Below are 24,661 nucleotides of genomic sequence, written 5' to 3' on the forward strand. Positions count from 1 at the left end.
ACCATTTGTGTGACAAAGGTAGAGAACAAACACATAAAAGATATTTACTGGTATAAAAACGAAATATCAAGGACACACAGAAGTTGATAAAATGGGTTCTCCATGGCCGGGAAACTGAGTGGCCAGAGATCAAAATAGGGGTATAATTTTACGTGTAGATTCTCTTGGATCTTTTATTTTTTAGTTAAGTGAACGTATTTCCTATCGAAAAGCTATTTTTTAAAATCAGGAGCTGACTAAAAGTTGTACCTCATTAACAGGATGTTGTGATTTGTGAGTCAAAGACTTTTCAAATCACCAATTAGCAGCAGGCACTCCTCAGGCAACACAGAATTTTAAACACACATTTAAAGGTCAACTCTTCCCTCTCTGCCAGTAGTTTTGTGGCTCCTGGAGGGGGAGTGGAGCCAACCACACTCCACCCGAGCTTCTCAGCTGCTTCTTAATACAAGAAAACCTCCAAGACAACACTAATTACCCAATCAGCTATAATTACACCGACGATCACAGCTCCCCAACCATCAGTGCTCTGTCTGCACCAATCTTCCACTTCCCCCCACTTCCCTAGCCTTCCACACCCCACAGGAATGAATTCATTTGCATGAGAGCCATGCTCTTGGCCAGATCACTTTGGTCCAGGTTTTTGCAGAACTGACCGGTCCAAACAACAGGCAGTCAGGGAAGGGTCTTCTCTGAAGACCCTCCAGAGAGACTCGGCCCCAATCTCGAGTTCAACTAACAAGGTAATAACTCACCATCCTCTGAAGCCATGAGCAGGAACTTCTCAGACGTGAAAATCTGCTTCTTCTCATCCACAATCAGCTGCCAGAAACTGCTCAGTTTGGCCTCTGCAAGAAAGAAAAGGTCACCCCGCGACACAACTCACCATGCCCACCAGGGCTGGTCCCCTCCATCCTGAAGCTGCCAGGGCTGGCTTTGCGGACAGACCCTCCACTGCAGAGACAGGTCACTGCTAGACTCTGCCCTCCCCGGTCCTGCAATCTGACCAGTCCTCTGGTATCATCGCCCACATGAAAACCTTCAGTGGTTCTCTGCTGCCCACAGGAGCGCAGGCGAGCTATTTGCTTCCCATCAATTCCGACCTAGTCCAGCTCCAGGCTGAAAGACTTGACTTTCATGCATGGTGCTTTCCCTGCCCTTCCCTGCCTGGAGCTGGTTTGAACTCACACTGGGCGGTCCCTTCCACCTGGTGAAATCCTCCCTAGCCTTCCAGGCCCTAGTTCAAATGTTCCCTCTTTCATGAAGCCTTTCCTGATGATACTCAGCCCCTAAACTAAAAAGAATCCTGCCTTCAAAACTGCTTCAGGGCCACATTTTGCCTTTTGCATCTCCTCTCCAACAAGAGTAAAGCAGCCTGAAATTTGCTGAAGCAAGGTCATGTTCATCTTTGCATCCCCCAGGTAGCCCAGTGTCTTGGCATATACCCAGAAGGCACACGGTAATACATGAAAAAAGCTGAACTCCATTTCTAACCACAGGAACAAGTCCAGGTATGCCTGCATGCAGAGTAGGAGGTGGGCTAAAGAAAGCACAGAATACCATGTAGCCATAAAAAAGAATGAGGAAGCTCTTGTTGGTGTACTGACTGGAATCTTCTCCAAGCTACGTTCAGCACGTAACATGGCCTATACACTACGTTAGCCAATGACACAGTGACTATCCATGGACACGAAATTTGTGATACTATCCAGAGGGGAACTTAGTGACTGGAAGACAAGCTGCCTAAAGGGAAGCTTTCCATGTTACAGTCTAGAAATGTACAGCCAATTTTTAAATTAAAAGTCCCATTACTAAACCCAGGTCAATCGGCATTACGTACAAGCCTCCGCCCCAGAGCACTGGAGCAGCAGGGTGAGGGAGGACAGTGACAGAGGCTCCTGGCTGCATTCCCATCACCCAGGGTGACCCCGAGGCTCATCCCTGCAGATGACAAGTGGCCCTGTGGCTGACCCAGTGCAGTAAGTGGTCAAGCTGATGCTGTCAAATCCTTAACATCAAGACACTCGTCCCAAGGACTCTGGAAGAGGTCCTTGTCTGCTGCCCCTGGGCGTCTCTGGACTTACCAGCCTGGGAGTCAGCCACCGAAAGCTTCGAGAGCAGCAAGGCTGCAGCGACCCCTTCGGTGACTGCAGGAACCTGGGTGCTCTGGGAGGCTGCCTTCTCCACTGTCTGGATGAGCAAGGGCAGTAAGTCCAGGGCCTGCAATAGCGTGTCACCTGTGGAGAGAGGCCCAGCACCTTATCGCACCACGACCCAGGGCAGTGACAAGATCACTCGAGAAAGGAGCTATCCACCCAGGTCTGAGCTGGACGACTAAACCCTTCAGTCACCTTGTGAACTATTACGAAGAAGTAGAATCAGAACCTGTGGCTTAAATCAAATTCTACAACCATCAGGTTAGAGCTAGAAGGATCCTTACTATGCAGTAGTAAAGCTATTCACTGGACGGATAAGGAAACAGGCTGAGAGGGAGGTTAAGTGAGCTGCCCAAGGCCCCACAGCTGGTTTGAGAACGAGCCAGGGCCAACCTCAAGCCTATCAATTTCCTTCTGGGGCTCTTCCCCCATACCAGAGGACCTCTGCGCCCAAATTCCAAAACCAGAACCAACCAGCTGATCTATAAATTAAAACCACTTCAAAAAAAAGTAGGAACCTGTTTAAAACTATAGCTAAACCCACATTAACTACTAAACAGATCTATCAGAACATTTCACAATGAAACAAGTATTTCATCCAGATGATGTCATGCATTCAAATCCAAGAAATGTTTACTTTATATTTATATTATGTTTATTTTAAAAGCACCGAGCAGAACTAGCTCAAGCTGGAGACAGGTTACACCAAGTCTCTGCTATCTAGAACTCCAAAATCAAGGTTGACGAACGTAGCAAAATTACAAACTGATACATGAGTACAGAACTGTACAGAAGGGTGTCCTCTCTCTAGAGGAGGCTCTGGAATCTATCAGACATTTCTTTGAATACAACTTATCCTAAGTTTAAACTTTAGAAAAAAGAAATACAAGCCCAGTTCAGAGGTGGAAGTCAGTGTTAAGAGATTTTTACCTTGGGATCAAGCCTCCATACAGATCTGAAAGTTTCCCCCAGCTGCTGACGAAGGAGGTGGATGCCCAAGCCCAGTGACATCTTTGTTAGCACCGACGCAAGTACAGTGGTGTTTTCTTAAGAGGTCCACATACAATTCATATGAGGCTGGACCTTTTGAATCAGTCCTATAAGAATCATGTCTCCACGATTTCAGATAACGGAGTGACAGATTCTGGTTCTGGGGCCTCTTGGAACAAAGCTTTATACTTTGAAGATCTGATAAGGGGGACAAGCCAGAATTTGTTGTGAAAACTGGGCTCTGATTCTAGCCTTTATGAATGACTAAGCCTGACGTTCCCAGAGGCTCAGGAAGAAATGATGCAAAATAAGCTGGACCGAAAGGGAAGGCCTGGAATGGTGATGATGCCCTAAAAACTCTACCACCTCTGCGGGGGAAGCGTCTCACCTCGGAAGCAGGCCAGCATGCACTGCAGGTAGGAGTGCCTCACTGCGGAGGTGGAGGTTTTAAGGCTGAAGGCTTTCTTGAACCATTCGATGAGCTTCTTGGGCACTTCCGTGGTGAACCGGTTACACCAGAGAGCCAGGACAGAGACAGCATGCACCAAGGTGCCTTCGTGAACTAGGGCAAGAAGCAGAAGTCCTATCAGTCCAAGGTCTTAGACTGGCATCCAATCACTGCCAGTGGCACATGAAAGCAAACAAAAGAACAAGGGAAAGTGACGCTTTGGGGGAGGTGTGCCTTCAGAAGGGGTTCGTGACAGGCTCCTATTATGAAAACCGGGGTCAAAGAAAGATGGGTCCAGACTGCATCCATCCTCACCACGCTACACAGAATTACCTTCCTGCTGGAGGAACGGTATGAACAGCTCAGCCACGGTCCCATTCAGGACTTGACTGGACGGCCCAGACACCACGTGATGGCTGACGCTCCCGATCCCTGAAAGGCAGATTCGCTGGTCAGCCCCTGGTCAGCACAAAACCCCCCCACATGCGAGTCTTCCTGCCGCTGCCCACCTCACAGCAGCCATGCCTCTCCCGACCACCAGTGACCCTTCCTCAGCTCTCCGTCTAGACATCCTGCCTATTCCAGAAGCCAGGCTTCCCGCTACACTTAAACAGGGCCCGCTCGCCAAGCAGGTAGGCAGCAGAGTCCCAGGAGCTAGGCTGGGATGTCCAGGCTCGTCACAGGAGTCAGGGTGCAAAGAGGGACCCGCCGTACCCAAGAGTCACATCACACCTCATCTACTACCACACTTCCTGCTACTACTACCTGGGGGGAAATTCTATACCTGAGAGGACGCTGATCTTCTGGGCCACAACAGTTAGTTTTCCCTCTGAGCCTGAGAGGAGAGACAGCAAAGATTCACATCTGCCACATTTCCAAAGGGGTGGGTAATGCAGTCGGGTGTGAGATACAGTTTCTGATTCCAGAAGGAGCCTTTCTATTGTGAAGCTGGATTTAAAAAAATATTTTACTAGTTTCCCCCCACCAAATAAAAAGGTAGTATGTTCTTACAGAAAATCTGAAGACATCATCAACATTTTGGAGTATTTCCCTCTAGTTTGTTTTCCACTATGCATACAATAACGCATACACTTAAAAAACATAAAACTGAGATGGCTCCGCCAACCCTGGCCTGCCAGTGCTTCTGTGTCTTCACACACGGACACTTTACCTGCACATCCTCCTGGCCACATGGCCTAGCCACGAGCAGACCCCAGTGTACGGGGAATGCCGGGGGCCACACCTTGGCCATCCCCACAGCCACAAAGGCTTGCTCACCTCCAAGGACAGCAAACAGGTGCCTAGTCAGGGCTTCCATCGCAGAAGAGTCACTGCACTGGCGGGCCAGGTTCCGCAGGGCCAGCACGGCTTCGTCCATCAGGCGGGGACTGTTGGATTTCAGTTGACCTGAACACACAGACAGCTGCTGTTCAGAAGCTGCCGAGAGCTGAGAATGCAGGCTTTCATCTTTGTCTTTTCCATGCTCCCAACTCTTCAATCCTAGCTCTATGTTCTCATTATAAAGGATCTCAGGGAAGAAACTATGCAAATGTAGTTTAGGTTAAAGCCACATTTCTAACCGGAGAAGTCCCCTACCCCGTTTTCTACAATTAATGGGAGCTATACCACCGAAACTCAAGGTACCATTCTCCGCGCTGGAGAGGGGTTCGGATACTCACTAGCCAGTCCTTTCACGATGTCCAGAGCATACTGGCTGAGGTCGAGAGTCACTGATGCCAGGAGACTGGAAATAGCTAAGTGGGACAGAAAGCACTGACCATGTCAGTTTCAGGTATAATACCCATTTGTGCCCTACTGCCCACAAATGCCGTCAGGCCTACTATCTAGCCACACAGAACCATGACCACTCTTTATATGGTCACGAGTGGTCACACCTTTGTCCCAAAGGTCTGCTGTAAAGCTGTGCACGGCTCCATCCCAATCAGCAAAAACATCCCTCCAACATTCCACATACACCTTTTACCAAGATTAAATGCCATGTTTCCCCGAAAATAAGATCTAGCCAGAAAATCACCTCTAATGTGTCTTTTGGAGCAAAAATTAATATAAGACCCGGTCTTATTTTTACTATAAGACCTGGTCTTTTATAAGACCGGATGTGATATAATATAATTAATATAATACTGGTCAGCACAAAACCCCCCACATGCAAGTCTTCCTGCCGCTGCCCACCTCACAGCAGCCATGCCTTGCTCACTAGTGCATCCCCAAAGAGTGGTCTTACATAAGACCCGGTCTTATATTAATTTTTGCTCCAAAAGACGCATTAGAGCTGATCGTCCGGCTAGGTCTTATTTTCAGGGAAACACAGTAAGGACAGAGACTCAACCCTCAGATCTTATGGTTTCAAGTGCCACCTCCATGCCAAGTTCAAAGTACCCAGAGCACAGGCTCTTAACTTGAATGGTCTCCAGAAGGTTCTTGGACCTCTAAAATTGCATGTAGTATTCTAAGCTGATATACTTTTGTGCAATCTTCCAGTGAGAGGGCCCATGACTTCCAGCATATTCTAAAAGGGTTCCTGATCTCTCCCTGAAAGTCCCAATGAGATAAACAGTGACTACATCCCTCACTCCCATCCCCAGTGCTTCCTGCTGCCAATATCGGGGATGCTGCTTACCAGGCAACTCGGCTCCCTCCCACTGTCCCGTGTGGCAGCAACTCACTTTCAATAACATTCTCTGGACTCCTCAGTAAGGACTTCTGGATGGTGGGCAGGACCAAATCCTTAAATTCCGAGTGGGACATATATCGGAGCAGAGGGGCACAGTTATCCTATAAAGAGAAAGGAGTCAAGCCCCCAGCCCTCCTGGGAACAGACCAAGAATAAAGCACTGTTCTGAGTCACGAATTTAACGTGGGATTGAACTTGTCCAGGTGAGTAAGGCCCACGTCTCACTCACCAGTAGATACTTCTGAGGCTTTACTTTGCTCATCAGGATGTTCTTCACATAAAAATCCAGCAGGGCACTCTAGAGAAATCGAAGATCTGGTTAGACCTTGACGATCTGAAGTACCTCATCCCTGGCCTAAGAGATCCCTCTAGTGGGAGTGTCTCCAAAAAATACCAAACATTGCTCTAAATTTCACGGTGTCAAGCACAGAGTTCCCACTGATCATGCCATTTCCCATTTAAAAACCTTCCACAGCTTTCCATTGCTCCTGGAATCAAGTCCAAGGTCCTTGGCACAGTTCAAGGCCTGCCTGCTCCCTGGCCGGCTGCATCTCACACCTCTCTGACTCACTCGCACCACTCGAACCCCACTCACCTCCTCTACATTCCTGCCCAAAGGGCTCCTCCTCACCTCTTGACCTTGCTAACGCCCTTTAGGTTCCTTCATGAGAGATGCGTTCCCTGACCCATAACCGAAGGCAGGTCCGCGGTTACAGAATGCCATGGCTTCTTGCACTCTTCCTTTGTCGTGCTTACCGGGTATAATTTGGGCAGGGATCACAGCTGCCTTGCTCACTAGTGCATCCCCAACACCTGGCACAGTGCTTGGCACGTGACAGCTGCTCAACTGCGGGTTGAGCAAATGACTGCACAAACAGGCAAACTAGCATCTCAGTAACTACGCCAGGATTCACCTCAAGCCAGAGCTGGAGTGAAAACATTCCAGATCCCCAAAGTTCATGTATCATGGCAAGAGGCTGGGGTCCCAAGTGAGAAAACCAACAAGCTGCAAGTGAGGCCAGGGTCACCCCAGGGCCCCCTCTTCTCCTCCCCTCCCGGAAGTCCACCTGCCTTGTGCTGGTTGACCACGTCCAGCTCCTTCTGGCTCGTGCAGAACTGCACCAGCAGCCCCAACAGGCCTGCATAGCTCTGGCTGGGTTCTAGGCTGAGAATGGCTGACAAGTACTGTTCCACCAGCCCGGGGTTCTGAGGAGGAAAGCGTATAGCTTGCGTATCAGACGGCAGGGGCGACGGTGAGAAAGAAGCCATGCCACCACACCCTGCTGCCTGCTGTCACCTCTCTCCACAGCTTGGTGAGCTTCTTCACGGCACCATCCACGGCGTGCTTGTGGGAGCCGCCCAGCACCTCCAGCAGGAGCAGGCACTGCACCTCCACCTGCCAGGATCAGGAGAGGCTCAGTCAGGTGAGGGCATGGAAGGGGAGTGGAGGTCCCGTGGCCCTCACGGCCTGCCCATGGCCTTCGTCAGGCCCGCCAGAACCTGGGCTCATCTCTACTAGGCCTCGTCCACTCAGCTCCGGCCAGACCCTTCCCTCCACCCCGCCCAGTTAGCCCATCCTGCAATTACATCTGTTCACTCAAACACTTCACTAATAAATGTTTCTTGAACACCTACTAAGGGTCAGACAACAAAAACACATGGAGAACAAGAGACGTGATCCCTCCTTTCATGTACCTTACAGCCCAGAGGGAAAAAAACATATTAAACAAACACACAAATGAATATGTAATTCCAGAGAGGTTAAGTGCCACGCAGAAAAAGGACAAGCATTCCCTTTCATTTCTTTCTTTATCTGCCTTGACTTTTCCTTCGTTAATTCCACAAATACTTACTGAACACCAACTAAATGGCAAGCACAATGCTAGGCACTGTGGGTACAGAAGAGAAGACGGGTAAAATGAGCCGGGCCTGTGTGGAGCTCACTGCCCAAACCACAGTGACGCACATAATAGGTGCTCACCTAAAAAACCTCAGGCAGACTTGATATGCCACAGACGCCCAAGGTTAGAGGTGAGCAGTGGGAATGGCCAGCCTGAGAAAAAGGCATCTTAAGAAGTCTGCTGAATTCCACGTGCATGTGTACAGAATGGCATATGTAGATGATTTATTGCAATACTTTTTATAATAATAAAAGATTATAAACGATATAAATGCCCATCAATAGGGGACTAGTTATATACACTGTGGTTCATTCACTCAAAAAGATTAGTAAACAGTCATACACAACAAGAAACTCTATGTACTACTCTGGAACAAATTCCAAGACTGGTTAAAGAAAAGAAACAAGGTGAAAGAAAAAAGTAGGTACGGTACACTGCCATTTGTATAAAAAAACCTATTTGATCATATGTAAGGAGACTATATCTACACACATAAGAAACTAGTAACAGAGGGGTCCTAGGTGGTAAGGGACGGGTAGGAATGAAACAAGTATATCCTTCTACAACTGCTGAATTTAAAGTTGCTTATTTTTTAATTAAAATCATTTTTAATTTTAATTAAAACACTAAGCTTGCTGATCATGCACTCAGAACTCTATTGCTGTTCCTTCTTTCTGGAATGTGCTAACCCTTGATCTGGGCTTGGTTTATTCTCTCATATCCTTCAGGTCTCTGCACAAATGAGACCTCCTCTGTGAGGCCTTCCTCCCACCATGACCTTCCAGCACACTCTCTCTATCCTACCTGCTTGTCTGCAGCATGACTTTACATCTCATCATTTATTTGTGGACCTGTTTGTTGTCCTCCGTCTCCATAGTAGTGTAAGCTCCCTGAGAACAAGGTCCTGTGTCTTATTCTCTGCTTTGGCCCCAGGGCCTGGCATGTGGGATGGCCCTCCACAAATATTTGAGCAACTGAATTAACTATAATTTATATGTAGCAATGAGCAAAGGATTCAAGATACAGAAAAAAACAAACATGGTCTCAAGCTCCAGCCACATTCTGTCCCATAAATAAAACACTCTGGTGTTGACCTCCCACTCAGGAACCACAGGATACTTACCTCGGACAATGGTTATAAAAACTCACTGGCGATGAGCCAGAGGGAGCCTGTGATGAACCATCTTATGAGGAGGCCTTTTGTTAACAATGAAAACTGCATTTTAAAGGGAGTTCCATTCCAGCATTTCCACTACCCACGAGGGTTCAGTCCTTTAATCAATCACCGATGGCCACTCCATCGTCATCCCTAGATGTGTCCTGGGTAAGCTCCCAAGGACGAGGCCATCAATATGTCTTACTACCGGCTGCTGAAGGGAGAGGTGCTTTTGGTTTTCTGAGGCCATCCTCTCCTCACAATTTACCTGCACGGCCCTCTTTGAGTTTCTACAGCCCTTTCATATCTCGTCTCAGCCCATCTTCCTGACAATTCTTGGAGGTGGACAGGGGAGACGGTACTTTTCCCCATTTTGCAGATGACGAGACAGCTCAGAAGTTAAGTAGTCGGCCAAATCTCACGGCTAAGGACCAGGCCCACACCAAGATCCTCAGACTCCTTTTCACTAAGCCGTAGGACGTTCCTCTTGCCGTCCCCTAAGCATACCTAGACATCCAAAAGGGCCGCCCAACCTGGACTATTGGGCCATCTCAGCTTAGTGGAAGGCAAGGCAGGGAAAGTGGAAGGAGTCAGCATAGAACGGGAGGAGAGAATTTAAGGACCAAAAGACGAGGCATGAATTGTATTCTGTGAGCTGGCTCAACACTGAAATCCAAGCACAGGGAAAGGAGTGAACAGCCGGAAAAAAATCAGAAGGCTTCCTTTACTTCGGTGTGTTTTCCAGATTACCTGTTTTCTGGCCTGTCATGTCTTCCACACTCACCATGAAGGCAGGGATCACGTTTCCTTGCTCATCACCGTAACCCCAGTGCCTAGCCCCATGCCTGACACAGAGCAGCTCAAAGCTAGTTGATAAATCGATGAACGTTACTAAGTTGCACTCATGCCCAACCATCAAAGTCACACACCTTGAGACCTGGCACCGAGAAGAGCTCTTGGCACAGAGAAGGTGCCTGAACATGACCCAACTCGGCAGAGAGCTGACCATCACTACTCCAAAGACCCGAGGAACCTACCAGTTTGTTCCAGATGTCTCCCTGCCGCTTGGTTCTCGAAGGAAAGACAATGCGCACCAGAAGGCAGGTCCAGGACAGGGCCAGCAGGGCGGCCGAGCCGCTGCTCTTACTGCAGAGGGCAGGGAGGGCAGGCGAGAGGTGAGAGCAGAGATGCAGCCTCCATCTTAAAGACACATGGTCACTGCAAGGCCCTGCACGGTACGTAGGACCCTCCTGTGACCTACACCTGGGCAGACCTTGGAACCAGCTCCCCAGAAATCATCTGTGACAATTCAGGACAAGGAGTGCAGGCCTCACCAGCTAAACTGCCATCTCTTGGCACTCACAGCTATAGAGACAAAAACAAAAAGACGGCTCCTCCCATTCACTGCCTGGTGGGCAACTGCCTTCCCCTCAAAACAGCCTGCTACCCTGGCTCCTCCCTCCATTCGGAAGGCAAACTGGGTGCCATTCCGAGTTGCCCAGGGAAAGAGACGGCATGCTCAGAGCGACTCAGTACAGCTCACTGGCACCAGATTCTCCCGAGTAGGACGCCACCAACCCCCAGTGGGCCACCACCTTTACATCTCACCTGGGGACACCCGCTTTGGAGCCAATGCCTGAAGACTGCAGAGAGTGCAGAAGGTTCTTAGCAGTGGCTTCTGGCTGGGCCTCAGCCAACTGCTGGATGGCTGCCTGCAGGGCCCTGCGGGAGGCTGCATCTCTAGAGGGAAGAATGAAGAGAAGGGGGAACACGTGGACACAGTGCAAAGGCAAGAAGGCTCAGGCCAAATGCTGGACGCCTCAGGAAAATCGGGCTGCACTGTATTCCAGGGGATCATAGACGATGCGATTAGGAAATAAGTAGATAAATCCACCTCCGGGAATTCCGGAAGTAGCTAAGGAGGGCAAATGAGCCATGAAGGGTGTAAGGGCAACACCAAGGCCAAGCGCTTTCACAAGCATGACCGATGACAGCGTACGGACTGAGCACTCACGGCGTGACAGGCCCCGTTCTGCCACGTCACACTTACTAACCATCACCTATCAGGTCACTGATAGCATCACACCCAGTCTGCAGATGAGGAAAATGAGGCACAGAGAGGTTAAGTAACTTGCCCAGGATCCAACAGCTAGGATGTAACATGGCCCAGGTTAGGACCCAGGCAGTCAGGCTCCGAAGCCTGGGCTCGAACCCCCTCTCTGCAACAAGCGTTCCGACACTGGGCCTTTGGTTGGGACTCACCTGTATCGATGCAGAGTCAAGCAGAACAACTTGCAGAGCCCCTTCACTGCTCCCTCTGGCAAATCTGAAAGCAAAGATCACCCAGCGATCCGTCAATAAAAGCTGCTTCGTGAGCGTCTGCTTCAGCCAGGCACTGTCAGACATGCCCTCTGCCCACTGCACATGCCCCATTTGTTTGACAGAGAATTGCCAAGAGGAAAAAGCAATGGCAAAACAGGACTCTCGGAAAACGCCTGGTACAGAAAAGCTCTCACGTGGACAACTGTTACATGAATGAAACTAAGGCAATACAAATGGCCTCAAAATTTAACATGCTGTCGAGTGTGGTGCTGGGACTTCTGCTTCTTGATCTGGATGCACAGTTGTGTCTAGTTTGCAGTCATTCAGTGAGCTGTTCCCTTATATGTGCACTTTTCTTCATGTATATTCTAATAAATGGTTTGAAAACCTAGGACCAAAATTTAAGTACTATGAGAATCGGAAAAGGGAAGAACACCTGTACCTGGAGTGGTTTCTGAAGGTTTTAAGGACACAGACGCTTGGCCTGATAGATAGATTAGGAGGCTATGGGAAAATGGAACGAGAGGGACATCCATGCCACATGGTGTTAACATGAGCAAAAGTGCAGGGGTAAGAATGCATAGTGTCTTTTCAAGACACACGAGGAGGAACACGAAAACCCTCAGAGGATGCCAGGCCCCGCTCTAAGCAGTTCCCACACATCAACTCCTTTAATCCCCATGAGGTGGGTTCTGTGATTGAGCATATTTTAAGATGAAGAAACCGAGGCACAGGAAACCGAGCAGGCCAGCTGAGTGAAGGAGACACTGCGGTTGAACAGTAGTGCTCCGTATTGGACAGCCAACCTGTGGGAGGCTCTGCCTGCGGTCGGAAGCACGCAGACAAAAGGGAGAAGGCCTGAGGAGGAGAAAGGTACGCTGCAGTATAGGACAGACGACCGTGGAAGGCAGTGTCAGCAGGAGGCCCACGAAGGGCTGGCACAGTGCCTCACATTTCGGGCACGACCTGATGGAAGGGAAGTGAAGGCGGGGCAGGGACCCAGATCCCCCAGGGCCCAGGACACTGGATCGGTCCACTGGATTGGGGCTATTTCAGTAACCGAGGAAAAGAGTAACTGAGGTCAGAGACAGGTTGTAGCTAAGAGAACAGTACTAATAACAGCTCATATACACCAGAGGCCGGCACTGTGTTAAGCAGTGTCCATCGTGTCTCACTTACTCCTCCCATCAACCCCGGGAGGGAGGCTCCGCTGCTATCTCCATGCTCAGAGCAGGGTCAGGCTCAGACAGCTCAAGCAGCTTACAGGTCTCACCAGCCTGTAAGGGGCAGAGCCATGGCTAGAATGCAAGCCTGTCTGACCCCAGAGCCGAGCCCTTCATCACTGACGGCTAATTAGACCCTGTCACTGGGAAGATTAGGCACAGGAGGTGCTGCTTCAGCAAGACTCGGGGTTCAGGTACACAAAGGCAGGATTGAGGTGAGCGTCAGCGAGGTCACAGGGCCAGGCTGGGCCGAGCCATGCGGACCGCGTGCATCTAGGGTTAGACAGCTCTAAGGAAGTGTTCCACTCCTCAGCGTGGCTGAAAACATCTCACCCCACCTTTGGTGAACTCACTTGGTTATCTGCTACCCTAATAAAAGGAGAGGCCACAATAATGATCACTGTGCGAATTGGAAAACTGAAAACTAACAACTTCACGAGGGGGTAGTTACCTTCCCAGTCAGCTAGCACATCAAAGGCTACAAACATTTGACAAACAGCAATCACCCTGAACTGTAGAATTTCAGGGTGACTGAAGAGTAAAATCTCCCTGAAAAGGTTTTGAGGGGCTCATAAACTTCACCCATACAAGTCGAACTCCTTACTCCATAAGATGGGGGAAAAGTGAAGTATTCAGCAGGGAGAGTCAACCACTATAGTTCAGGTGTGTACAGCTAGTAACTGGTTACATGGCAGCCTTTTCTAGAACCCTGTTGAGAAAAGTGACCAGAAAGACTTTTGATGGTGCCATAAAAGTCAGACACTAAAGCATTAACACATGGGAGAATCTCTTAGAAGCTCACAGAGAGCAATTTACTTCATTTACACACAACTTTAACAAGCGTGGTATGTTACCAGGCAACAGTAGATGAGAAGCAGCAAACAAGAACTTGAGTGAAAGACTCGTAGAAATTAAGCTCTTGACTAATAAGAGGTGAAAGCTGAAAGAAAGGGAGACCGAACTCTACACAACTACGGTTCTCGACCGTCAGCGAACAATGGAATAACCGAGAGGGCTTGTCACAACACAGATGCTGGGCTCCAGCCCCAGGATTTCAAAATCAGAGCTGCTGGGGTAGAGCTGAGAATTTGTATCTCAGGGTCTGAGGTGAGGCCGGTGCTGCCGGCCTAGGGACGCCACTGTGAGAACCGCTGCCATACAGCAAAAACACACCAAAAAGAAACTCAAAAACTAATTTGGATTTATTAGATGAAAGCGAACTAGTTTTACACATCCCAATAGGTCACAGGGATAGCCCTCAGTTATGGTCCAAAATCAGAATGACAGTCTGTGCTCCGCATTTCCTAAAATGTGTTCCCCAGACCCTGAACAGGTTTTAAACAAAGAGAGGTTCAAGGAAAACATGGGATTAAAGCAAGCTTACTAAGTTAAAACACCTTCCTGGTACATGTTGTGAATCTTCCAGAGGGCACTGGAAAATATGCCATCTCCTAGACGTATCTGACCTTGGAGTCCTTTACTGGCCAATCACAGTTACCATCTTGCTGACTTCCATGAAAGAGAGACTGGGAAAAATCGTGCCTCAAGTCATAAAGAAAATGTTTTTGCACCAGTAAATTACTTAAGAAAGACTGTTGGTATCTTTTAGAACTGTTTCCAATCAAAACGGTTAAAACTGTAAAAAGCTTTGGCACCTAAATGGATAAACTCTCGAATCCATCTATTACAATGCAGATTGTAATGAGCAAATATAGAACGCGAAGGTAGAAGTTGTTGCGAGGGGAAAAGAAGGCGATGGTCCTAAACAGAAAACACAATTTATTTTGAAATGAAATCGTCTCTAGGCCATATGGATGGAAAATAAATACCTTTTCCAGCAACACATTTCCCCAGTTCACTGAGGATTTCTCTCCGTTCCTTCACACTGGCTGTTGTCACCTTCCCTGCAAAACGCTTTAGTGTCTCAGAAACCTGTGAAGACCAAACCCACGGAGAAAATGTCAGCAGTCAGACTACAAAACAGTGAGTGTGTATGTGCCGGGAAGGGAGATGCAAAATTGTGACGAGCTCTGGAACCCAGGGTTTTTCAACCTCCGCACTACTGACAATTAAGGCCAGAAAACTCTGTTGTGGGATCTAGCTTTATAGATTGAGGCCAGCGCTCCTGGCCTCTACCCACTAGATACCAGTAACAGCATTCTACTCCTTCCACCCCAGATGTAACAATCCAAATTGTCTCCAGATGTCGTCAAATGTCTCCTGGGGGGCAAAATCACCCCTAGCTGAGATGTACTGGTTTAACCTAACCCATCAACTAGCAATATACCTTACTACTTACATTTTGGCAAAAAGAAGCAAGACAAAAGGCAAAAACCTTAGGACAGGAAAAAAATGGGTTCGGGATTATGCAAATTCTAGCAAAGACCTACTGCGTGCCCTGAATGTTCCCTGTATATTATCTCGTGTAAACCTCCCCAAAGGGGAATGTCAATCCCCTGGCAAGTCAATAGCGGAGCACAAAAAGAAAAGGTGAGATTGAACCCCAGCTCTGCCTCTTACTACCTGGGGACACTCAAATTATGTCATCTCCTTGATCATCAGTTTCCCCGTGGATACAGCGTAGATCCTAGTACCTACCTCACGACTGTTATGGCTCCTATGACTACATATACGTGAGATCATGTATGCAGAGCATTTACTCTCATCCCGGGGACAAAGTCAGCTACTGCTACCAACTAGCCTTTGACGTCGGCAGCAGCATCCCCATCTTACAGGTGACGAAGGAACTAACTCCAAGAGGGGAAGCCATTGCTCACACAGCACCTGCATTTCTGAAACTAAACCTGAAACCAGTATGTCTGTAAACTGATGCTAGCAAGTCTTCAGCTTTCAACCACCATCCAAGTACCACAGCTGCATCCCCCACGCAGAGAGAAGGGCAATTTGCAAAAATTCCTGAATCTGCGCCTGAGCAATATTCTATAAGCTACAAAGCAGGCAGGTCACGGATACACGAGTAGAACAGGGTGTAACAAGGCCGAAGTAACTAACACACCGGTGCCGTCATCTTTTTCTTTTGAGTGTATTTCACAGACAGGCCTTACTAGTAAAATAAGATTCAAGGGTACACAGAGAAATAAAATGCTGTTTTTCTTCTACTTAAATCCCTGATATAATTCTACTGGCAATGAATAAACTCATGTCCAAAATTGTCTTCTACATAAATGATTTAGTTTTAATATGTATTGTCTTTTGTCTTTATAGTCATGTAAGCATATAATTAAAGAATCAAAGTCAAAGAGTTCTGGGAAGTTTTCTATAAAAACCAGTCCCCTGCCCTTATTCCCCAAGGGCAACCTCTTTCACCAATTCTAGCTGATTATTTTGGTACTTAGCTCCGTATCTCTAAATAATTTGTGGGGCTATTTGCTGATTTTTCAGTACTGCCTTTCCACCATAGCTCTCTTTCCTTCTCCAACCCCCTCCCCACTTCCCCAATGTAATTCCTCAGCTTCATAATACGGGCTCACTAGTCAGTGTTTACATTACATGTAAATGGTATTCAACTTCCGTTTAACAAACTGTGTTTCCTGTTCTGCAGAGCTTTTTAATGAACCCTGGACTTAATCATTGTCCTTTACCACCTCACCTCACTTGGTTTTACCTGTTCTAATTAGTAATTCAATCCTAAAATTTTTGCCTCGCGTCTAAATTTTAATACATTTGGGAAGGTCAGGTTTTCTACCAAATTCCATCTTCCTAAAGAAGCCTCTCCCAACGCCTTCTGACCTGCCCCAATTTGGCAGGTCATCCTCCATAGCTGACACGCAGTTTATCACCCTGAAAATGTAATCTTTCTTGTGTTTGGGCGAAGCACATGCTCCCTTTTGTGAAGTCCTTGCAAGTCCGAAAATGTTCTAGCCTCACACTTGATTTAAGTTACTCTAGATACAGAATTCTAGGTTAAAATCATTTTCCTTCAAAAGACTGGAGACATTTCTCCACTGAGTTCCAGCTTTCAGTGTTGTTAAGTCCAACACCATTCCAATTCTTGATCCTTGTATGAGGCCTGATTTTTCTCCCTGGAAGTTTCTACGATCTTCTCTTTGTGTCCAGGGTTCTAAAATTTCACATGAATGTGCTTTGCTGTGAGTCTATTTTCATCCACTGGGCCGAGCATTTTTCGGTCTGGAACACAGTTCAGGAAACGTTTCTGGAATCATTTTCTTGATGATTTCCTTGGCTACTGGACCCCCTGCACTAGTCTGCCTAGTGATCCTGTTTTACTCTCTCCAGACAGAAAACATCCAGTCTTTTGTCAAGGTGGAGAAAGAAAGCTGGGGAATCTGACTGCATCTGAAAAGGGCTTTCACCTAATCCTCTTAGTTTAGCTCCACCCCACTCAGCCTTACTTCCAGAGGTTAGCTGATACCCCCATTCCCATCTGTCAGAGATTCCAAAATGTAAATCCGGTTGGTTCACAGCTTTCTTAAATGTTGTCTTAGGATTCATATTCCTTCTGTCTGCTAAATCCTTTCCCACTCATCACTTTCTAGCTTCTAAAAGTTAGCTGCTGTTGTCTAGTCCTTCTTCTCCCAACCCTTGTGGGACTATTTTTTTAAAAACCCTTTACTAGTTTTCCTGAGGTTTGAAGAGACAGCAAAAGTACACCAAGTACACAATCTACCCTCTGCCTAGAATTCCCACATAGCTGTCTTTCCATAATAATATCAAATTCCTGGCTATAATTTCTGTCACAAAAATGAAAGAGCTTTTCAGCTTCAAGGCTCTTTTTTTTTCTTAATCAGAAAATGAATGTTACCCACTTGAGACCCCGTCAGAACAACACTGAGGATGAGCACACTAAGATCCTTCAGAAAAGTCATTGGTTGGTGGGATCAGATACAAACAGCTTTAAAGTTCACAGGTTTCTCTCCAGAGTGGCACTGTCCACTAGAACTTTCTGTGATGATGGACATGTTCTTTTGCACATCCAATACCGTAACCACTAGCCACATGCGGCTACCCGTGCCCTGAAATGTGGCTAATGCGAGTCAATTATTAATTTCACTAATTGTAACTAACTTAAGTAGCTGTTTGGCCATTAATTAGCCACATGGCTAGTGGCTACCATATTGAACGACACAGCTCTAGAGATACTTGTTTTTGCACTTGAGTATTAATGTTAAACATTCAACTTGTGTTCCCCCCCAACTCCTTTAGAAACACCCAACAGACTAAGCTATCCAAATAACACACCTTGAAACAAAATACCAGCCTCTTGCACAGGATACTCTCAATAAGCATCTTTTGAACGTTCTGGTTAAGTGGTCACTGGCACAGGGCCACCATATCATAATGAATTAATCTCCTCACCTTGGAGACCCAAGGGAGCCAAGCTGTCCTTTAGACACCTGCTTCTTTTTCCCTTAATATTGTCTTTTCACTCTCAAACACAACTACAAACGAGGCTGAAACAAAAAGGTTTCCCCAAGCCCTGCCCTGAACTACAAGGTACCCGCAGGTAACACTCAAGGATGAGAAAACTCTTCTTAGGGAGTATTTTTTATCTAACCTTGGACCTAAGAATAACAACCAACTTACGAGGAGCCCCACTCTAGCTCATTCAATCCTCACAACAACCCTATAGGATCGGTATTATTTTAACCTCATTTAACAAATGAAAAAGACTTGGCGAAGGTAAGTCACTTGCCAAGACTCTCAGAAATCGACGAGTTGGGACTCAAACTCGATCGGCATGAATCCAAAGACTATGCTGGAAGTCCCTGCACATAGTAGGTGCTCCAAAAACATTTGCTGAATGTTAAGTTTAAGAAAGACGTGGTGTTGGCCGGGCTCACTGCCGGTGGCTTGGTAGAAATGAACCGGTCTCGGAAAGGTGAACTTCTGCTACTCCAGGGCCGGGGAAGGGCCTCGATGGGCTCCATCTGCCGAAGCCGAGGCCGGAGACCCTGACTCGAGCCCGGGGTCGGTCTGAGCCCCCCGAGCCAGGGGCCGGGCCGGACCCGCAACCGGAGCTGTGAGGCACCGGCCCGAGGCAGCCTCGACGCTGCTGCCTCCACAGCTGCCGCCCCCCGGATCTCTAGGCTAGCGGTGCGAGCGGTCCGGCCCGGCGGCCGCCGTCCGCGTCCACTCGCCGGCCGCGTTGGCCCCACAGCTGCCCGCCTCACCTGCGTGTCCGCCGCCATCCTACCGGCACTGACTCCGGAACCGCTTCCGGAGTGCTTCCGGGTCACAGCGCGGGCCCACGCGGCAGGGCGAGGCCAGGAGCGCGCTGGGGCCAGGGCCTGGCGCCCCCGGGCGGGACGGCGGTCACTGCCGCGCTGCCCGGGCTTGGAGTCGGGCAGCTGGTTCCACGCCTGGCCCGGCGCCGGGGACGATCAAGGCTTCCTCCCCAGGACCCGCTCTTCAGCCCCGGGATCCCGGTGCCCTTCTCAGCCAGGCTGCGTGGGAAACGAGGATTTGTAACGCAGTGAGCCCGCCCTGCATCCTCCAATTCACTTGAGTCCGCAGGTTCAGCCCGGACTCCCCCACGTGGGCCCTTCATGAGCGAAAACCGTTCTTTAGAGAAATGTGTCGTTTCCTAGATGGCAGCAACTGAGCTAGGAAAAGGGAGACAGCGAACTACGTAGTGTCTTGTCCCCAAAGAATCTGTAACACGATGTAGGAGTTAGAAAACAAGGGTGATACGGCTGTCATGGAAGGATTCAGGAACTCCGAGGAGCCGGCCCAGAAAAGCTGGGTGCTATAGCTGACAGCTTAACCCAAGGCTAGAGGGTGGCAGGCTGGAGGAAGGAAAAGGCCTCATGGTTCCGAGTTGTCTGAATTTTATTGTGTGCAGATCTGTCAACTATTCCAGACTAGGGAATGGGGTCTGCACAGCTTAGTTGCTGGCCTTCTATTAGCAATGGCTTTCAAACTTTTGACAAGAGACCTAGTTTCAACAAATATATTTACATCATGACCCAGTACAGATTTGTAAGCCTCACAACACCCACCCTCCTTTCAGCAATCAGATGTTTTCTCTGTAAGTGGTCACCACCTACTCATCATGAATTGGAGCACTATCCAGTTTAGAAAACTCGGGCATTCATTGAGTGATTATCTCAACTGACACTAAACCTACTTCAAGTATCTTAGACCCACAGGCTAGTGGGCAAGTGGCCACAGAAATAAGAATTCTGGTATAATAAAAAGACAGTTAAAGCTGGGCCTAGTGAAAAGTATCAGATGCTAGAAAAGTACCTCACTTACAAAGAGGACACCCAAATGTCAACACCGAAAAAAGCTCTAGGATTTTACCACGGCTTTAGTTTCTAGCATACAATACGGTAAACCTCAAAATATACAAAATGAAGAAAGAGTCCAGAGACATTTAAGAGAAGTATGCCTTTATTTTCCTTGTTTCACAAATAAAGTTGGCTGTGTTGGTTGCTTTTTGGGCATTAGTCAAAGAGACCAAATCCCATATCCTCGTCCGACTCCTCCGACTCTTCCTTTGCTTCAACCTTGGCTGGGGCGGCAGCAGCAGCAGGAGCGGCAGTGGTGGCAGCGGCCACAGGGGCAGCAGCCACAAATGCAGAGGGATCAGCCAAGAAGGCCTTGACCTGAAGCAACAGGGAAAAGTTCATGGTCAAAACGGTCATCCACAGCCCCTACTACCCACAACCCGTCAGCCTTGCAGAGCTTTAGTTTAATAGCCAACAACTTCCAAGCCAGCAAAATCTTCTCTAGAAGTGACGAGGGAGGGCGACACCTTGGGTATGGCCTGGTGAGCTTCGGCCCAACTCTAACCCCTTAACTAACCCCTCTTAGGGCCTCTTGTCATTTCTGAAGTCAAGGACACACCTCCCCTGTCCTCCCCACCCCACTTCTCAAGTCTGCTTTTAAAAACGTATCTGCCATGTAAATTATGACCATAAGAGCACTCACTCAAGCAGGCTGTCCTTTATCTCCTTGCTAACTTTCAGGCCAAGCCCACTGTGGTCCTGGTCGGTGTCTTACCTTTTCAGCAAGTGGGAAGGTGTAATCAGTCTCCACAGACAAAGCCAGCACCCGCTTGTATCCATTGATGATCGAATGGGGTACTGATGCAACAGTTGGATAACCAATCTGCAGACACACGCTGGCAACATTGCGGACACCCTGTGGAGGGAGGGAAAACACGTTAGGTGATGTCGTAGAGAAAATACAGTGAAGTCCAAGCAAAGCTCAATGGCAGACAAGACTTGCTAGGTGAGCGTCTCAGGACACTTTCCCTCACACCAAACGCTTCTGACAGGGCAATTCAGACCCAGTAATTTATAAATGGTTTTTGCTCTTGTTCCCGACATGGGTATTCCCGATACCACCATAATGATGGCGTTTACTTCAAAAGTCACCATGTTGTAAAGAAAATATAAATTGTTCACTTAACTGTTGAGTTCCATGAGAGAAAAATGTTAAACCCCAGATGGGAATTTTTTATCCACTAGTGCGATTTCCATAAAGTAGCAAGAGTAAACCTCATGTCTTGTCGCAGGCCCTAGAATAACCCTCACTACGTGGCCAGCAATGTTCTAAGGCTTTGTCCTCATTCATTCACTCATCTTCAACTATCTTATAGTTACTGCCATTTTACAGACGAGGAAACTGAGGTAGGCAGATTAAACAACTGTCACTGGTTACACAGCTGCTTTCAACTACATGGCCAGGATTCAGTCTGAAGCTAGACATGTTCTCAACCATTAATGTAAGAAGGGCCTGGAATGGGCGTCGTGTACCTCCAGGAAGCGGGAATGCAGAGTTTCCTCTGTGATGTCAAGCACTTCCGGGTTGTAGATGCTGCCATTGTCAAACACCTGCTGGATGATCAGCCCAAAGGAGAAGGGGGAGATGTTGAGCATGTTCAGCAGGGTGGCTTCGCTGGCTCCCACTTTGTCTCCAGTCTTAATCAGCTGCACATCACTCTGAAGAACAAGGTAAGAGTTGGCAGTTAACACCTAAACATCCAGCAGATCCATGGCTACCAAGGGGAGCCCCCACTACTGGCCTGGCTAGCACTGGTAAGCCAGGTTCCACTCACCAGGATTTCAATGGTGCCCCTGGAGATTTTAGTGGTGATGCCTAAAGCCTGGAAGAAGGAGGTCTTCTCGGGCCCCAGACCAGTGTTCTGGGCTGGCACAGTGACTTCACAAGGAGCAATGGCCCCAGCACGGGCAGCAGCTGGCACCTGAACAAAAACAAGAAACGTGAGAAGTCTTCTCTCCACAAATACATCCTGAGCGTGGTCAGTTTTGCCTGTAAGGAATGAAAATTGGTAAGGTCTCTTAGGCCGACCTGTTTCTCCTCTTACCTTATTGGCCAGCAGCATGTCTCTGATCTCAGTGAGGTCCTCCTTGGTGAACACAAAGCCTACATTCCCCCGGATATGAGGCAACAGTCTACAAAGAGAAGTTTACAGAGAGACGGTCACCTTTCAGCAGCATTCTTCTCCAGGAAAAGGGAGAAGGGCACAAAGGAGGAAAGACAAAGATGCCCAAAGAATGAACTGACTTCTCCAGAGCCGGGTTGTTTTCCAGGTGCCCTCGGATGGCCTTACGCATCATGGTGTTCTTGCCCATCAGCACCACCGCCTTCCCGCGCAGGGACATGCGGATCTGCTGCATCTGCTTGGAGCCCACATTGTCCGCTCCCACAATGAAGCATTTTGGGTAATCATCCAGAAGTTGCTATGAAAACAAGCCAGAAACAAGCAAAGTTTAACGGAAGGGTGGGGGGGGAGGAAAAAAATCAGGAGAAACCAAACCCCTCAATAGCTGGTTTCCACCTCATCCCCCTCCTCCTATGCTTTTGAAGTGACTCAGAGATTGGGCCCATTCCTCCCACGAGGAGCCACCTGAGTTGTAGCACTGCCAGATTTGTCCAAGACTTGCTTGCTGAGTATGAATGGTGAAAATTGGATTCACACACAAAAAAAGTTTTTAAATTTTTTTTCAAGTTTATTGGGGTGACAATTGTTAGTAAAATTACACAGATTTCAGGTGTACAATTCTGTAATACATCATCTATAAATACCATTGTGTGTGTTCACCACCCAGAGTCAGTTCTTCCATCGCCATATATTTGATAAAAAAAAGTTTTTTAATGGCTGAGTTAACAGAAAAAAAAAAACCTGTTCCAAGTAAGGTTAGATTTACAGCCTTCGAAATACAACATAAAGCAAACAGAACTAAGAGCATTACTTTTAGTATTTAGTTTGTGGTTATGCTTGTACATTTCTGTTAAGCATTGTGTCTGAAAACCCCCATGATAAATGAGGGAGGACTTAAGACAAAGCTCCACAATGCAGCCTAATGCATGAAGAGCAGTATGGTCAGAATTTCTGGGCAGGGTAGACCCACAGCAAGGCCTTCCTGAAGATTAACATTAATTGGACACTGGGTTTCTTGACTGACCAGACCTAAATATGCCACAACTTGTTTTATTTGTCACTCATTGCCTCAGACCTTCTCCAAAGATGGAGGCAGGAGTAAAAGTACAATGAGCATTATCTGGAAGCCAGACAAACCATGGTACAAATACTATCATCTTAAGAGCCACTTAACCCACCTGAACCTGTTTATCTGCAACAAGTGGGCAAGGAAACCACAGATCTCAGAATTTTAAGATGGAGATTTGCCTAAAATGACTTAACTCAGCAGGTGATACCTAGTATGCGCTTAGCACATGACAGCTGATTGTCCCAACGTATTAGTGCTGAGGGCCGAGGTAGCATAATGGGGGGCCGCGACCCACCCCGCACTTACGATGATCTTAAGGAAGTAGTTGGACTTCCAGGTCGCCCTGTCTTCCCTGGGCATCACGGCGGTGCGTCAGGGATTGCCACGCAGGGTTTAAAGACGATGTCACTGAGAAGAGAAAGGGTACTCAGACACCCAACACCCGTCCCCACCGCCCCGCCAGGCTCCACCACCGCGGCCTGCGCCGAGCAGGCCACGCGTGAGCGCCCGCTGGCCTGGCCTGGGGCTGCCACCGCCTCTTGGGGAGCGCGAGCCGCCGCCGAGGCCCCAGGCCTAATAGGCCTGAACTGCGCGGCCCCCAAGTCGCCCCCACCCAAGACACCCATTTTTCGTGCCGCCAGTTCCCCGGACCACTCGGCGGCCGCACGAACCTCTCACGAGGACGCCTGGCGAGAGGAAGGCCGCACGCCGCCGCACAACTTTTATATGTGAACGAAACGGCCAATCAGAAGGCGCAGACAGCGCCCCGGTCTATTGGCTGGCGCCGACTCTTGTCTGGCAAAGCAGAACTGATAGAGACATCCATTGGGTGATATCGCTGCCACTCCAGCCTACGGGAAACCGCCTCTAAATAAGGAAGTTAAGGAAGGGCTGTTTTGTGTTGGAGAAGCTTTCTCAGAGCTGCTTCCCTCTGCTGGACTGGAGCTGCTTTTGTGTAGGCGCTAGAGTTTGTGAACTACCGGTAACCGTTCCCCCGCCACCTGTCCATGTCGCAAAATAAAGAGGATGACGTGGAGCTAAGAAATAATTGCACATGCTTTACAAACAGAATGGTCTCTTGTCTCCTCTACAGTTTGTTATTCGAAGCCCCGCCAAAACAGAAGGACCCTTTAAAACCTAAGTCGGATCATTTCCTCATCTGCTGAGAATTCTTCAAAGGCGCTCCTTTCCCTCAAAGTAAAAAGCCGAAAACTTAAACTGCCTACAAAGCCCTACATGATCTGCTCCTCAACTCTACCCGTACAATCTCATCTATTTTTCTACCGACTCATTCTCTTCCAGCCAGA

General features: G+C 48.3%; 2 protein-coding genes across 2 annotated transcripts in view; both read right to left on the reverse strand.

The window, feature by feature from the left end:
- GCN1 (GCN1 activator of EIF2AK4) overlaps positions 1-19,157 on the reverse strand; it is a 54,244-nt gene extending 35,087 nt beyond the window's left edge. Inside the window, 16 exon segments of the mRNA XM_033097639.1 lie at positions 756-848; positions 2,085-2,237; positions 3,535-3,708; positions 3,928-4,026; positions 4,379-4,429; positions 4,873-5,001; positions 5,274-5,348; positions 6,282-6,390; positions 6,519-6,587; positions 7,361-7,495; positions 7,587-7,685; positions 10,384-10,492; positions 10,955-11,086; positions 11,609-11,672; positions 14,721-14,823; positions 19,044-19,157. Coding sequence (XP_032953530.1) covers positions 756-848; positions 2,085-2,237; positions 3,535-3,708; positions 3,928-4,026; positions 4,379-4,429; positions 4,873-5,001; positions 5,274-5,348; positions 6,282-6,390; positions 6,519-6,587; positions 7,361-7,495; positions 7,587-7,685; positions 10,384-10,492; positions 10,955-11,086; positions 11,609-11,672; positions 14,721-14,823; positions 19,044-19,061 — 1,612 coding nt within the window. The 5' untranslated portion in view covers positions 19,062-19,157.
- A 1,086-nt stretch (positions 19,158-20,243) lies between these two features.
- RPLP0 (ribosomal protein lateral stalk subunit P0) lies at positions 20,244-24,143 on the reverse strand. Its single transcript, XM_033098548.1, has 8 exons — positions 24,026-24,143; positions 23,661-23,762; positions 22,408-22,583; positions 22,208-22,295; positions 21,938-22,084; positions 21,636-21,821; positions 20,878-21,018; positions 20,244-20,480 (listed from the first exon to the last, which is right to left on the reverse strand). Exons 2-8 carry the CDS (start codon positions 23,712-23,714, stop codon positions 20,319-20,321), a joined length of 954 nt encoding a protein of 317 aa, XP_032954439.1. The 5' UTR covers positions 23,715-23,762; positions 24,026-24,143; the 3' UTR covers positions 20,244-20,318.
- Between the last annotated feature and the right edge of the window lie 518 nt (positions 24,144-24,661).

Source organism: Rhinolophus ferrumequinum, chromosome 25 (genome assembly GCF_004115265.2).
Source record: "Rhinolophus ferrumequinum isolate MPI-CBG mRhiFer1 chromosome 25, mRhiFer1_v1.p, whole genome shotgun sequence".
NCBI lineage: Eukaryota > Metazoa > Chordata > Mammalia > Chiroptera > Rhinolophidae > Rhinolophus > Rhinolophus ferrumequinum.